The sequence below is a fragment of the Gavia stellata genome, chromosome 26, assembly GCF_030936135.1.
Source record: "Gavia stellata isolate bGavSte3 chromosome 26, bGavSte3.hap2, whole genome shotgun sequence".
In the NCBI taxonomy this organism is placed as follows: Eukaryota; Metazoa; Chordata; class Aves; order Gaviiformes; family Gaviidae; genus Gavia; species Gavia stellata.
This window is the reverse complement of record NC_082619.1, coordinates 3,688,893-3,704,983: the sequence shown is the minus strand read 5'-3', so window position 1 is coordinate 3,704,983 and position 16,091 is coordinate 3,688,893. Positions and strand designations below refer to the sequence as shown.

Sequence of the window (16,091 nt, the reverse complement as noted above, 5' to 3'; positions counted from 1 at the left end):
CCAACTCTGCTGACAGAAGCTTCTCTGTAACACAGAGGTTACAGCAGAGGCAGGGAGGTGGGTGATGTTTTTCAGATGAAGCCAGTAACCTGCTATAACCGGCCAGAGAAGGTCGGCTCTGTTGTGGGAGGTCCGGAGCACAGAGCTCCTTAGCAGATTTGTACTTCCCAAGCAACGCTCTCTCCAAGGCACTCCCAGAAAAAGATCCCTGCTATGTTCCCCAAGAACACACTGCTGTGCCCAGGTATTGCTGCGGCTGACAGCCCCAGACAGCACGAGCACACGGGCAATGGTTGTCCATCCAAACCCAGTGCAGGAGCGATCCCCAGGCCACCAAGACCACCAGACTGTGAAGACCCATGTCTGGAGAGAAACCAACATCCTTTCTTTACTATTCTTCATTTCCTCTGAGAGCGCACTGAACTGGACCCCAGCCTGGGCAGCAAACATCATCTGCTGAGTGAAGCTGCTCTACCACCACAATATCTAATTCGGAAACACCAAGTTAAACTGTTAAATTAAATCAGTTCCCCCTGCACAGGGCAATCCTGCCCTGCTCCCTTCTGCCGTCAGGTACCAGGAGGAGATGCCACTCACAGGACATCCTAATGCCCCTGTGGAGGGTGGGAAGGTGCTTTGACTGCGGGCTGTGGTGCAGGGCCCATCCTCTTGCATTTCTGAAGAGCAAAGTGGTAAGATGTATAAAAAGAAAAATAAAAGCAAAAAGGGAGATCTCTATTTTGCTACTCACGTCAATGGAAGCAGTTACATGACAAAGCCAGTTTCCTTTAGAAGAGTCCAGCCCTCCTTGTCCTATTAGCAGGAAATAATGGTGCCTTCCTCACTAATTTCTCTTTTGCTAATTGCTAAAATGGAGTGAGAAGGTGGGAGTAATAGTTTCAGAAACTGCTGGATACCCATTCTCTTCCATCACTAATACGAATGTCTTTTGGCTCTGTGGACTATGAGATCTCAGCAGTCAAGTCATTTTTTATCTTTCCTGCGTATGCGAGCACGTAGGAACAATGCCTGTAAATCTCCGAAACATGGAGTTACAAGACTATTCCAGCACGGCAAACTCCCACGAGAAAGTGATCAGACAGAGGATTAAGTGCATTTTGGACACAGCCGCATTAAGGTTAGGTAACATGAAATTGCCTGTGAACTCTTGGTTCATTTGAATGATATTATCCTCCTGCCTTCCTGACAGGTTATCCATTTACCCACAGCATCCTGTCAACCCGCACAACGAGGGCAGATGGCTAATGAGGACTTGGGCCCAGGGAGATCCTGGATGCAAGCACAGCAACAGGAGATTTGTTGAGCCCCTGCAAAATGCTACCTCCCCCCAGCCGGAGCCGGGAGGCAAATTGTGCGGGGCACAACAGAAGCAGCTGCCCGACTGCCCTCTTGGCTTCGCTATAGCAGAAGGAAAATGAGATGTTATGTACCAAAACAGCTACAGAGTCCAAGGCTTCAGTCTCAGGCCAGACTGCCCCAATCTCAAGGCAGCTGAAATTAGTGCCTTTATTTATTACGCCTTTTCTCTCCTGAGAACACTTCTAAGCTTTTGAGGTTGCTCAGGCCCTGGTAGGTTTGTTACACCCTGCTCCTTAAATTAGCAATTCCTGGGTAAGGGAACGAGCTCCGCTGGTCTTCATTCACATGGGGGAAACTGAGGCAGAGGCGTGATTTGCACCAGTCACACAGCAGTCGCAAGGCTGAACCCAGGAGTACAGTCTGCTCAGGCTGGTCAGTCCCAGCCCCCGGCTCGGCTCCCTGCGCAGCTTTTGGGACAGACCCCCCGCCCACATCAGCCCAATTTCCCTGGGAAAATTCCCGTGCCCCCCCAAGGATGGAGGCAGCTGCCAAGGCTCACTGCCTGACAAAGCAACTGCAGGCAGACCTGGGCATTCTCCCCCCGGAGTCAACAATTTGCTCTGGTTCAGATGTTAACAGCAGCTTTTTCCCAGCTCCCATTAGTGGTGGCTGGTCATTGCAAGCTTCGGTCGTCTTCTACAGCCAATGCTCTCCATATCCGTCTTTTTCTAGGCAAGCCTCCAGCTGCAGAAAACCCCATTTCTGTTGCTGTCACGCTTATAAAGCATCCACCTCTGTAACGCACAGGGATGGCGTAGCCTGTACGCGACCCTTTCCCTGCACTGCTCCCTGTCCCTTCCCTCCACTCCAGCTCCATCCCTCTGCCTTTAAATGTTTTTCCATCAGATGTGCACAAGAGCATTCTGCGGGCCCAGGTCAGAAATAAGTAAATGAGCCATGAGCTGCCTATGCAATGGGATGGAGATAAACCGTCCTTGGGGGACACACTTCATTTGCCATGGGATAAGAAAGATTTGGTAAGGTCAGGCTTGCTACAGAGGGCAAAGGGGTGAGAGCATCTGGATACTTCAAGTAGCTGCTGGCTCAGCTTCTGTTTTTTTTCCCTTTCCTATGCAGTCATTCACCACGCTTGACATTTCCAAACCCACACTTTGCAAACACAAACTCATTTGCCATTCAAGGCCTGCACCACTCAGCTGATTTCCAGAGCTTGGTGCCCCATCCATCAGCCCTGGTCCTACCTCCCGCCCTGCCCTCCCAAAGGCAAGCGACGGCTGAGCCTCTGACGCTGCCTGGCAAGAGGGGAGCGCAGTCAGGAAAAGGGGTGGAAAACCCTGCTCTTGGAGGTGATCTCAGATGGCTCCTCTCACCATGTCTTGGCATGCAAGTGTTAATGCATTTACCTTTTCAATGATCAGATTGAGGTAGAGAAATACCGTTCAGATTTGAGCAGCAAGACTCAGACACATGAATGGCTCTGTAGCGCGTGCACAGGGATTCAGTGTCAGATCCAAGGATTTCTCATTGAGACGTACTGAGGTTGACTTTTGCCTAAGCTAGGAAAAATTTTAAATGGTCCGAGCACAACTATGGTATACATACCTGATCTTGCCTTAACTGCTAGACAAAGCTGGTGGGGCTAGGACTTACACAGAATAGTTTCACAGCCACCTTTCCTCTCTTCTCCTCTCCTCGTGTAGTTACTCTTCCTTATCTGCAGTGCTGGCTGGTGCTTTTGCAGGCTAGAAGATAGCTTTCCAACGCACTAAGAGCAAGGAGCCATTAGAAAAATAACTCAAATCTGTCAGCAGACTCTGTTTAATGGGGGATTCCAAGCCCTGGTGCACCTTGTCCCAGCCTCCTCCATCTGCACAGATACAGTTTTGTTATCACATACTTTGAGGCAAGATCAGGGTACCTGGTGAACACAAGAGGGTGCGAATCAAAGAGAGGGGTGCAAACTCATTACCTCCTATTCCACCGCCAATGATTTTTTCCCCTCCCTACACTGGAACAATTGCAACAGTTGACCAGCCCTTTGCCCTCCATCTCAGTCCAGCTCCTTTATGCCAATCAGTACAACCCGAAGCACAAGACCACCATCAAAAATCATACCAAGGCTAATTTCAGGTACACCAATCCTGGCTGCCTTAATTCTTCCCCCTCTTTTGGTCTGTTCTTTAAAGCACCCGCTAAAAGTCAATATTCTGTTTCATGAGATCTCAGAAAAAGTAGGCCCTGAGGGTCTGCAGCCAAAAGTAATGAACTTTTACAGAAGAAAAATCCCCAGGCTTTGCTCAAATCACAGCAAATTCTGCAGCAGCACCAGGCAATTACAGTGTAGATTTTCTGACTTCTACTACAGGGCTGCAACCACTAAATATGTGCTGTTAAATAACAACACTTGGCAATTCTATGGCACTCTATATTTTCAAAGTGCGAGGCACACATTAGCTAATTGAATACAAAGGGGTTCCCTGGGAGACAGCACTGGAGGAGTTATTAGAGAATGAAGTCACTCTTGGGTTTCTGTGCTTCTTGCAGCACTCGACCTGCATTCTCACTTTACAGCAGCAGACAAAACCTATAGAGTGACCCGAACATTTAGATCATTGGGAGAACCTGGCTAATAAAAGCCATGCAGCCAAGCTCCGTAATTCATGATTTTAAAGCCATGAGCTTAGATTTTCTGCTGTTGCTAGCTGTGAGTTATGATCAGGAGATTTACAGGCTATAGTCTGCATTCCATTAGGAACATAAACCCACAAGGCACAAGCGTATTACTCAGTGCAAGTCTCTTGACTTGCACGTTCAGATAGCATGCCAGCTGATCCCGACCGGGACTCGGCACCCACAAGCCCTCTCCCACCTCAGCCTGCACCGATGATGGGCCTCCCACAATGCGCTGGTGGGTTTCTGATGGAAATCCCCTTGCCCGTTTCACTCGAGCTCTGTAACACAACAGCAGCAACACGCTGCTCCTCACATGGCCACAGCACAGTGCTGGGTCAATGTACAAAATCACTGCTGCCTTGCCCCGCGGGGACTCCTGCCAGGAAATGATTGTGCCCACAGCACAGAGGAGGGAACTGAGGCACAGAGCAAAAAAAGGCAAGCAATTAAAAACCCGACAGCACAATTCAGTCTGCGAGAGACGTGGATTACCAACATGCCTTACGACGCAAAGCATCAAAGCCAGTGTTTGTATTTAAGCATGTAGCTAATGAAGTACCCTTCCAAATCTGCACCTAAGTGATCCACTCCCAGACTAAAGTAGACCCCACAAATGATGGCCAGGTCTTCCCTCACTACTGACCCCACTGCCACCGATTGCAGCCTCCCTCCCAAGTCTGGCAAGAGGCTGGAGTCTTCTGCATGGAAAGGGCCAGTCAAGCAGGGGATTGTTAGTGTCATAACAGGCTGCCTGATAAGCAAATGTTTTTTAAAGTGTGGAGCTGCGAACCCTCGAGACTCCCCTGCACCGCCACGCTGTGGTCTCACTTCAGTGCATGGCTCCTGGTAATTGCTCACCCCGCAGCGGTGAGACAGCCAGTTTGCTATTCAGCACTCTGCATCAGCTATTGAGCTCCTTCCAGCTTTATCGATTTAGCTGGTGATATTGTTCTGCATCCTATTCGTGTGTGCAGAACCTTGCTCCCTGACTTGATTCTTATCACATTTTTTAATACCCTAGATCACCCGGGAAGCAGGGAGATGGTGACCACCACCTGCACACTGCAGACAAGTATAAAGATGGACTTGTTTCATTTTTAGTGACTCCAAGACCTTCCTACACCCTGCTCGACCTCACCCCATCCCAGGCCCCTGGAAGGAACAGGATTTGCTCAACTCAACCTACACCAACAGTAAGATGTCCCTCTCCCTCCCTCTTCTCTCTTGCTCACACGCACATGGGGTTATCTTCCTCTCTTAATTACTGCAAGGACTTTATTGGATTTTTGGATCTGCTGATTAGCAGCCTCCAAAACACCCTCTGATTATTCACTGCCCAGTGCTCAGCAGGAGAAACTCCTGATGCTTTAAGCTCAGGAGGCTGCACTGACCTCATTCCCCTTGGTCCCAGCCAAGGATCCGGCCCTCGGATGGCAGTGAAGGCTGATTTACACCAGGCTCGCTGTGGGTCCAGAACACACTGTACTGTTCCTTCTCTATTTTTATATGGGTTGGGAAGGAGAATACTGGGCCAAGGCTTCCATTTCTCTATTAAGCCCTCACTCTGGCAAAACTTCGCTTTCAAGAGTATTTGGTACTTAGAAAAGCTGTCACCCTCCAAAGACAGACTTTCAATTCCCATACTGAGATTGCCTGGCAGCTTTTATGCCAGAGCCAAACCTTCAGCTAGTGCAAAGTCAGCACAGCTCTAGTGACTTCACTGCTGACATCACTGGATGCCAATGTGCGTCATTATTCACCATTTTAGGATTAACCAGAAGAGCATCTCAGCTCTTGGTTATTTGGGCAAACAAAACTCTCTCCAGGGAGTCTCTTGCCAGGCCATGGGTGACAGGACTAGTACGCTTAGTCCAAAGGGGCAGACGGTGCCATCCTGCTCCGATTTGCACTGAACAGATCCAGTGCAACTGCTCTACAGTTACTCCAGGTTTTCACAGTTCAGGCACGAACAACATGTTGAATCCAGAGCAAAACTCGCCGACAGAAAGGGTAGCAGAAGGACTCCTCTTCCTCCCGGGACACGCAAACAAATGGCTAAAACATGGATTCCTCACAAGAAGCTTGAAAAGACTTTAGGCGCCTGTGTCACTGAGGTCCCCTACAGTGCTCTGGTACTGATGGAGATCATTAACAGCAGCAAGAGTTCAAGAAGGAAGAAAAACATGCAAATCAACAAAGGACGCAAAACACAGATTAAAGTGAAAGACTTTCCCAGGGGACTGGTGGTACTCCCCATCCTCCTCCATAACAGAGGCACGCCAGGGACTGCCACCCAAGCATCACCTTGCGCATGGCTGCGTGCTCATTACATGACTGGGACATTTGGTCCCTGCAATGGTCAGTTCATCACAATCTGGTACCAGTGACCGTTTTCTCCCCTGAGATCGTCGGACCCCCTTCTGCTAGATGCAGCAGTGGAGAAAATACCTGCCTTTGCCTCTCTGGATCCTGTTGCCCTCCGGGCTGAGCTGCCGTGTCTGTTAATCACTCCTAAGCTCCTTTAAACACATTTATTTATTTACTCAAGTGGACAATATTATGTTAAGTGCTTTATGGTTTTCTTGAAAGGCTCAGTTTATTTATAAACTATTGACAGAGTCAATGAGTTTATAATGGGCCACATGTAAAAATCAATTTCTCTGGAAGAAAAAAAAGTCATCACAGCAACAAATTGTGGCCTTTTGAGTGGGTAAGTGGATGTGGGAGATCTACCCCAGGCACTGTTATTCGGCATTCATGTAGTTAAAGAGGAACTGTGATCTCTGCGAACTCTGGGACAATTTAGGGAAAATGTCCATATATAATCTGGTTGCTTTTACAAAGTTGATGTGCCACAGAAGCATCAGTGTGCCATATGCTAGTAAGGATGGGTCTTTTACCTGCTCATGCAAGGAAAGCTATTAAATTTTGGAGGCTGCTCTTCAAACGAGAGAACTTTAGGAAAATACATTGGCCACATCCTTAGTGAAAGCAATGTACTTCAGCTTCTCTGCAGGGAGCCTGAGGTTTGAAGAGTGACAAATCCTCAAAGAGCAAAGAGGTCAAGTGCTAATGTTGCGACCTTAAAAGCACAGCTCTTGGAAAACAAGGGGTAGAAGGTCTGAAAGACAAATAGGACAAAACAGCAGGAGGGCAGAGGAAAAGAGAGAGGTTTGCTCTCATATCAGAGGGCCTGGGCTGTATCTGAGAGAATGATTTACTCAACAGCTGGAAATCAAGCACAGGATGGACTCTGAACAATGCGTAAAGAAGACCCAGACAGGTAAGGTAGCACAGACAGCAAAATGCAGGGAGGTACAGTTATTGCTTCGTCTAAATCCTCCTTTTCTCATGCTAACTAGAATGAGGAGAAATTGCTTTGGCATCCTTGCAAAAACCTGATTTGTTTGCCCTGTTACCACATGCCACTGAAAATATGAACCATAAATCCAGGGAATGATCGGGGCTCTACGAAAAGGTTTGCACCAGCTACTGGGAATCAGAAAGGCTGGCTGGACTGCAAGGTAAAATTTGTCAAAGCATAACAAGAGAGTCCGCCTTTTTCACCTGCACAAGGGAGAGCGAGGCCAGCAGACCTGGTGCAGCGAGGCCAAACGCCACGGCCCGTGTTGGAGCTCACGCCGCAGAACCAGACACAGAAAGAAAAGGGCATTTCACCAAGAGAAGGTTATTTCACAAAGCAGGACTAAAAACCTAAGCTCCACAGTCCCAGCCAAAAAATAACCCACAGTCCACTTTCCCCTCTGCTTTACTGTACATCATTCCCTCCTTCCAAAGGATGTTACTGTAATGGCAAGCTACCTCTGAAACATGTGATGTTGTCTGGGTAATTTGGACACTAATTTCCCCTCCGGTTCTAACGGGGCATTTCGAGCAACAATTCAGCTTCGAAAACCTCATCCTATATGAAGATCAACCTAAGTCACTAACAAAGAAGAAAAAACAGGAAACAAAAAAAACCCAAACCAAAACTGATTTATCTGGTCTCTGGAAATTGAATACAGCAGCTGTTTTATCAGCAACACCACCTCCGCACAATATTGTCGGGGAACAAAACTGCACCCAATGAATAGAGCATCTGACACAAGGCACTAGTAAAACTCCTCTATACCTTCCTTCTTATAGTAATAATTTTAATTGTTTCAATTATTTCCATCTAATCTCCTTGATAAATGTTTTGAAATTTAAACCCAGCCTGAGGTCCATACTTTATACTAAAAAAAAAAAAAAAAGGGGGGGGGGAAGACAAAACAGCAACAAGCTACACAGAATTAACAAGCTAAAAGAATTAATTGTAGCACAGGATTTTGGAGGCATCCAACACCCCTCCTGTTCCGCGCTGCTGATTTCAAGGATTTCCAGCACTAGGAGGAACATTTTTTTTCTATGCACAACAGCCTGCTTGCAATGCTCTATTTATGCACTTACATTATTAGTATTACTACTACTACTACTATTATTATTATCATCATCATTACGGAGCACACCATCACCCCCTTACATGGTCATAAGCTATGTGGGTACACAGAAACCCTGTGCCCTGCCGGGGAGTGGGGAAGGGACGATGAGCAGCTCTGAGCTCATCTCAGCACTGCACAAACCGAGGCGCAGGGAGCAGCTGGCCATTCATCATTGGGAAATTTCAGCCCTCCCAGAAGGGTAAGCCCCAGAGCAAGGGAGTTTGTCACTGCGTGGAGATGCCATGAAGAAACTTGGGTCAACCTAAGGGTTTTTTGCAAGGGGACTGAGGACAAGGCGTGCTCAATTGCCACAAGTACCCCCTACGCAGATGATGGACGTGGGGAAGAAAAATGCAACAGACCTGCTCTGTTCTGCGAGTTTCATTAGGACTCCTGGAAAATTTGTTGTGCTTCTGTTGCTGACAAAAAGGGTCCCTTGAGCTGGCTGAAGGAGGCTGATAATGAATTCGCACGCAGTAAATTAGCCCGTGGATATTTTTACATCAGGCTGCTCGCCTCGGCTCCGACGGAAATGCATTGGGGGCTGAGGACTTCCTCCTCATTTGCTCCCGCAATCTCCTGCCAAAGGCTGGCATCTGCTTTCACGCGCCGCTCTGCCTCCCCGCTGAACGGCGGGGAGAGCAACGCTGACGCTATCTGCAGTCATCAGGCTGGCTACGGAGGAGCCGTCACCCCCGAATCGCTCTCCCCATGGACCAGCGCCAGGGGACTTGCAGCAACTTGCCTCCATCTAATGCTCCGCAGAGAGAAGAGCTGCGACACACAACTAGCTGTCGGCTGGGATGTGCTTATTAAATAAAACTAATGCTAGAAGGCAGAAACAGAATTCCCCTCTAGTGCCGCAGGGCAGGTGTTTAATTCAGCATTTTATCCCCTTTTCTCTTCTTTTTTTGCCTGAAATATTTTTCCATCTCCAAGCAGCTTAATGCTATACAGACTGTCTATTCCCCTTCTGATGGGTTCTCCATCCATTTAAAGCCATCTTTTTGCTTGCTCCCCTTGACAGCAGTTCACTATGATTTTATCTTTTCTATTAGGCAGTGATTGCAAAACCTCAGAGGGTTCATTAGGAGCTTGATAATCCCTCCAGATTTATTAGTCTAAATTGCTCAGTCCCATCTCTCATGCCCATTTAAATATTACTAATTTCCTTAAACACCTCTTCCATCTGCCCAGGTTTTGCCCGATGTCACCTTTCTTTAACGGCTCCTGCCAAAAATCCAGTTAGTTCTGCTGAGGGCTGGTCTTTTGGACAAAGTGGCAAAATAACCTGGGTAAACAAATTAATATTCTGTGAAAAGTGAATGGCAACAGAACTGATCTCTTTCTCACCTGCCTCACCTGCCATAACTGCATCACACTAGATGAATGGGTTTCAAAGTCAAATTTCACTTCTTCACCTCAAGCAAACGCTTAAGCACACCTATGCTCAAAACTTGTGTGGTGGTGAGCTTAATTTTTGTAGTTATTTCTGTTGTCCGAGCACCATCCAGGAACACGGACTCCACTGTGCTGGTGATATGCAAATAGAAATCCCTTACTATGTGCATAGTCCCGGCCGGTGCGGTGCACAGTGACTGCCGGGACTGGGGAGGGCAAGTGGAAGAAGAAATAGTTGTTGGGACCAGAGGGCAACAACGAGACTACTTGCTGGGACTGGGAAATGATTGGAGTGGTTTAGCGTTGTGAGCAGGATCCGATGGGGACGGCCACCATCCCTTACCAGCTCTACCAGCAGCTCCAGCCCAGCTACGCTCTGACTTGGGGCTGGCACTGGGGGTGAGAAATCACAAAAGAGCAGCCACTGCCTTAAAACAAGTGACCTTCACCTCCCGAGGGCTCAGCTCTTCCCCCAGTGTCCATCACTGGCTGATCCCCTCCAGGTACACTCCTTCCTTCTGCTTTCCTGCCCAGTGCCAATCGTTTGCGTGGGGATAAACAGGAGAAGTGAAGCTTGTTCTTGTCGGACTGATATTGAGCAAGGTTAGGACCTAGGGATTGAGCGCTAAGCAGGAATCAGAATGCTATTAGTTCAGGTAGGAAGCTTGTGGCTTTTTCCATTTTTTGCATTTTGCTCTTTTCTGACATCTCCTTTCCCTATCACTTTTCCATTCTCTGTCCCAATTGCTCTCTTGGCTTTCAACCCCTCCATTTCCCTCCTTCCCCCTCCTCCTCTCCACTCGAGCTCTCCTGCCTACAGGTTTGGCTCCATCCGTTCCTGTCTGTCTCCCACCCAAACACAAAGCGTGATTCAGCTCTCGGCTTTCCTGGCACATGCACACCCTGGCATAAATATTAATAGAAATTAGAGAATATGAGTATCATTTGGGGTTGGAAAGCACCTCCACTTAATCATCCAGTCCATCCTGCTGCACTCAGGTTTCCATCATCCCCACACCAGCATTAATAGGTAGGTATCTGGTCTCCCCGGAGGTAGCATTTCCCCCACACCACTTGGCAGCCTGTTCAAGAGCCTTGTAGCTGCTGCGGCAAGAGAAGTTTCTCTGATGTTTATTTTGGGTTTCCCCCTGCTGCTGCCTAAGCCCATTACTCCTTGTTTAGCACAGTACTCAGGGATTTAACCACACGATCCCCCCATTAATGTTATTAGTAGCTATAAAGCCAAATCACCAGGGGCCGTGCTGAAGATATACCCCGCTCTGCTTCTCAGCTTTTATGGTATCATCCTTCCTTTGTCTCACACAGCTGCTCTCAGAGGTGCAGCAGAAAAGCACGGGGCTGCAGCGCCCTCCGCACGCACGCCCCAGCACAGCTTGCCCTTCTCCCGGTGCGGGGAGGGGGCTCGGCGGCTGACACCTCCAGCGCAAACCCTCCTGAGCCCTCAGTCAGGAACCACCCGTCTGCTGGTGCTTCCCAAGGACCCGCACATCTCATGGCACCGGCTCTGGCCACAATATCTACAAATCTTGCCTTTGGCAGCAGCACGGGATCAGTCGGGGCTGCCGGGCACCCGTCAGCTTTCACCTCCCCAAGGCCAGGGCAAGACTTTCCCTGACTGATGCAGGGGACACCCCTCCTTGCCTCCCTCCCTTTCTGCCATGAATCCCCCGCTCCACAAGCACGTGGCTCTTCCCAATGCTCCCATGGGCCGAGGAGATCAGCTCCCATTAACATGACTCTACACGCACATGGGAGAAAAGCCAAGAAAAACGTCTTACCAGATTAGTGAAGATATACGTGTAATAGGCAGACGCCATTCCCAGTTCAGCTGCCTGTGAAGGAGAGGAAAGGAGATTAGACCGGAGCCTGACAATCTTCAATCTCCACTCCGGCAAGGCAGAGACCGGGCCACATTTGCTTTTTCATCCTTATCGCTCCATGCAAGCACTGCTGTCTTCCTGCAGGCGGGGAAGGGTGGGACACAGCAACACAATTTGACCTGTGAAATTAAAGTCTGGGGAACCAATTTCTCAGCAGGACTGAGCCTACCTCCAAAGTCTCCTCTCCGCGACAGCACTGACAAAACACCTGCACAGGGGCTGCCTGGCAGAGAGAAACCACCCAACACTGCATGGGCTGCAGCTCCAGACCCCCGTGACCATCCCCGCTCCCTCTGTGGCACAGTGCAAGATGACATTCGGGGATTTCTGCACATGGCCCCATCCTGCGGGTGTATTCAGCCAAGGACAACCTGGAAGAAAGATGCCCATTGGAAGTAAAAGCTTTTGCACCCTCAACAGCAACGGCCCATACAGAACCCTGCAAGGCAAGGAAGGGTCCTGCAGCCCCAGCCCGAGGCCTCCAGGACCCCTTGGGATGAGGAGTTCCTCCGGTGTACTGTGTTTTTGGAGGAAAGGGAGGTTGGCTGAGGTTTGCTCCCTTGTAAATGGATGCTGCTTTTCTCCTGTTCAACTATCAACATCTTTTTGAACATAACGAGGGAAAGCAGCAGTTGATAGAACTCAGGGCTTGTCTTCTTTCACTACAAACGCAATGCAGAGAGCAAGGCAAAAAAAGCTCTTCTGGAGTTACAGAAAAAGGACCGTCATTCCAGTGGTGGTTTTCCCACACGTATCAGTCAGATTTGGGCTCCAGTCCCACAAATTGATTAGCATGAACGAAACCCAGTAACTCAGCCTGTTCTCCAGAATTTAGACAGGGTTACGATGGCCACAGAAATAGAAAAAAAAGAGGGTAAAAGTGTATGGAGATGCAGAGAAGACACAGATTTTTCCATGGGATGATCTGTTCTAGAGACCACAGACCAGATCATCAAAGTTCCTTTCCAAAATTCAAAATTCTCAGCACACAAGCAGTTGGTTGTGGGAACAGATGCTCAGGAAAGTGGGGGATTAATCTGCAGATCCTCGTGAAAGCCTCTGTTTCATTGCCAAGCACAGCTGGTCTCAAATCATGCTTCCAGACCTTGGCAAAGAGGTTTTCCCATCACCCCAAACCACACAGAGGAACTGGAGGCAGGGAGGGAAGGACCAAAGGCAGCACCTCCTTACTTGGTTTTAGTCCCTTTCCATCTCCCCCAGATGCTGGAAGATGGCAACAGCAGAAAGTGAGTGAAGGAAAGATACAGCAAAGGGGAGGCTTAGATTGCACCTCTCCCATTCCTGCCTGCTCTTTACCTGCTTCTGCACAAAACCGAGGTCACCACCATTGCGGTGGCAGTGGACACGGACAGAGGGGAAATCTTTAGATGCCCACAGATGACTGACGGTGGTTTAGGTCTGGCTGCGCCCAGCCCTTCAGTTGTACTTTGTCACCCTGTCCCTTGCACAGGTGGCAAAATGGACACAGCAAAGTCATTTGACCAAAAAAGCACCAGAACTCCCGAGGAGGCTGCTGACCTGCCTTTCAGCCAGCTGCCTCATTTTTAAGCCCCTACACAATAAAACCTGGCACCCATTTCCTTCTCTTCTCCCTTCCTGGGGACAGCGATAATGTCAGATCTCCCTCTGACCCACTTTGAAGTCAGTGCATTTGATTTCAAGGGCAGAAAATCAAAGCGAGCAGCAAAGCGCTTCCTGTGAGCATCGCTCCCATCCATTTAACATGCCCACTGGCAGGTGGGCGGCCAGGACAGGCTGGTAATCGAGGAAGCAGCCATGTGTCTCCAGACCATATGTGGAGGGTAGGAGATGAGAAATTGCAATTTCTTTCATTGTCCGAGGCCAGGACTGGTCTCCTGAGACACATCTGACACAAGGCACTTTCAAACCAATAACGCATTTTTCTTGCTTTTGGTGACCTGTGGACAGGGGCCAAGGACATACCTATTTGCTCACCACAACCTCACCCCCTACTCTGGCTGCACCTCTATAAAGAAAATTCTTTCCAGCCTCCCAAGATGCAAGAAGTTACCAGATCAGAAGCTCATTATTTATTACCTTCCATTCCTACAATCCTCTAGCTGGGAAGACTACATTAGGTTTTACTGAACTGCTGAAAAATCATGGCAATCTCTGACATCTTTATCAGTCATGGCAGAAGGATGCTCAAGCCAGGAAGGGAGACTGCGGGTGCCCGAAGAGTGCTGCTGTGTGCCTGCGGGAAGTCACTATAGCAACAGAGGAGGGGGACAGCCCTCAGCAGCCAGGCAGCACGCAACGGGGACCAAGAGAATGAAAAAAAAACCACACCAAAAAAAACACCCCTGCATAGAGGGGACCCAAAAAAACCCCAAACCCACCTATTTAGAAATGCAAAATTGCAAGCAACAGAATAAAAATCTTGGGCAGGGAAGGGGAATAATAAAACCAGTTCTAATGGTTTCTGCTGACTGCCATCAGGGATAAATCCGGTACAGTTAAGGCCTTTGAATGACTGACTCCCTGGTAATGCAGCCAGGACACCGTGTGTAATGCCTGCACCAACAGCCGAGGAGGGACCCCATTGCTTGGATCCTGCCTTCATTCAGGCAAGTACTTCTTGTTCCTTCCAGGATGTGGGAAACTCTACACAACTTTAGACTCCACCTGGAGCCACTGCTCAATTTTGAAGTAGACTATCAAAACAAATGCTAAAAACTGCAGCAAGAGACCATTTAAAAATAAACATGATTAAAATAAAAGCTCAGTTAATAAGACAATAAAAAAGGAAGCAAAAAGTTAGAAATGTACTTGGAGAAAAAAGAAAAAACTATTGCACTGATTGACTAATTTCAGAGTGCTAAGCAGCCCTCCACGGCTGTTTGATGGCACAGGAGCCACAAGCACACACCGCTTCTAGAAAGCAAACACATCAGCTCAGAGCAATTAAACCATTGCTTCTACAAATATAGTCCTGGAAAGAGACAGCAAATTATTTTCCCCAGAAACTCCATCAGTAGCAATTCCCCTCTCAGCAGAGACCATTTCCAGTGTTGCCGCAGGCACTTTTGCACTCCATTATCATACAACACCTGCATGTGCACGCTCATGTACTGCACGCAGTATCTCGTTCAGTGGAAGCAGACGCGTTTACAACTGTGACACTTAATAGACACTTACCTTCTGCAAAATGGTATGAGACATGGAAGCGTTGGCATGTACAATGATGGTAGCTGTTTTGTCATCTCGGATCTCTTTTAGGAGAGGGGTAGGATCCCGGCTGTCGTCTAGCATCCGAACTGAGAGTGTGTCCTTGGAAATGAGGAACTGCCGAAGCAACTTCTCTAGGTTTAAAAGGCCTTCAAATAAAAGGGAGAAAAAAACCAGATACCTTTACAGTTTATGCTTGGTTCAGAAAGCACTTCTCCCGTGTCCCACAGTCATCCCTGGTAGGACACAATCCCGCAGTTGTGTCTATGTGCTGCAAAGGAGAGGATTTGGGGCTGCAGCACAGGCTTGGGCCAGCAGGGAATGGGAAACGATGGAGCTGCTCCAGCTGTTCTCCAGACAAAAAAGTGACCCCAAAGGCCTCTTGTGAAGAGATAAGATCACTGATACAAATTTGCTCAGGACCCCAGGGTCCAGACAAGTTCTCCATTATCTTCCTGCATGCGGCGTTGTTCTGGTTATCACTGGTTGCTGGAGGATGATTCCTCCTCCTAAGCTTTTGCATTACGAGCTCCCAAACTAAGCGCCCTGCAAGGCACAGCTTGATAGACTTTGGAGATCTCTGAGCACTCTGATGGGGAGCTGCTATCCTCCAAGGGCATGTGTCCCTGGGGATGAAAAGCTCTGCTCAGTGTCGGACAAAGCATAGATCATTGCAAAAATATAACATTAGGTCTACCTTGAAAAATTGTGAAAAAAAATGGTGAGTATGGTCCTAGCACAGTGCAGAATTACTTGTGGACTGGGGATTCCTACAGCAACACAAAAGCCAGTAATAAAATAAACAAACCAACCAGCGTATTTGGTGCTTTATGGAGAAATTAGAGAGTAAAGTAGGGCAATGTTCGCAGTCCAACGGCTCCATCACTGGGCAAGGTCTCTGAAGACCCACCTTCCACCTCCATGTCAGAGCCCTCTTTCTGCCCTGCTACCTGCATTTCCGCCTCCCCCATGCCCCCACCGAGCCCTCCGAGGGCCCCAGCACAGCCCTCCACCTCCTCAGGCAGCATCTGGATGGGATCAGCCATGGGAAAGAGACAGGACTCTGGCTACCTCGGCACTCCCC

General features: G+C 48.6%; 1 protein-coding gene across 1 annotated transcript in view; it reads right to left on the bottom strand.

Annotated features, from left to right (window-relative positions):
• GRIK4 (glutamate ionotropic receptor kainate type subunit 4) overlaps window positions 1-16,091 on the bottom strand; it is a 136,033-nt gene that overhangs the window by 46,404 nt on the left and 73,538 nt on the right. The window contains exons 5-6 of the mRNA XM_059829704.1: window positions 14,978-15,156; window positions 11,696-11,749 (exon numbers count right to left, since the gene is read on the bottom strand). Of these exons, the coding sequence (XP_059685687.1) occupies window positions 11,696-11,749; window positions 14,978-15,156 (233 nt within the window). The remainder of the gene's footprint in view (window positions 1-11,695; window positions 11,750-14,977; window positions 15,157-16,091) is intronic.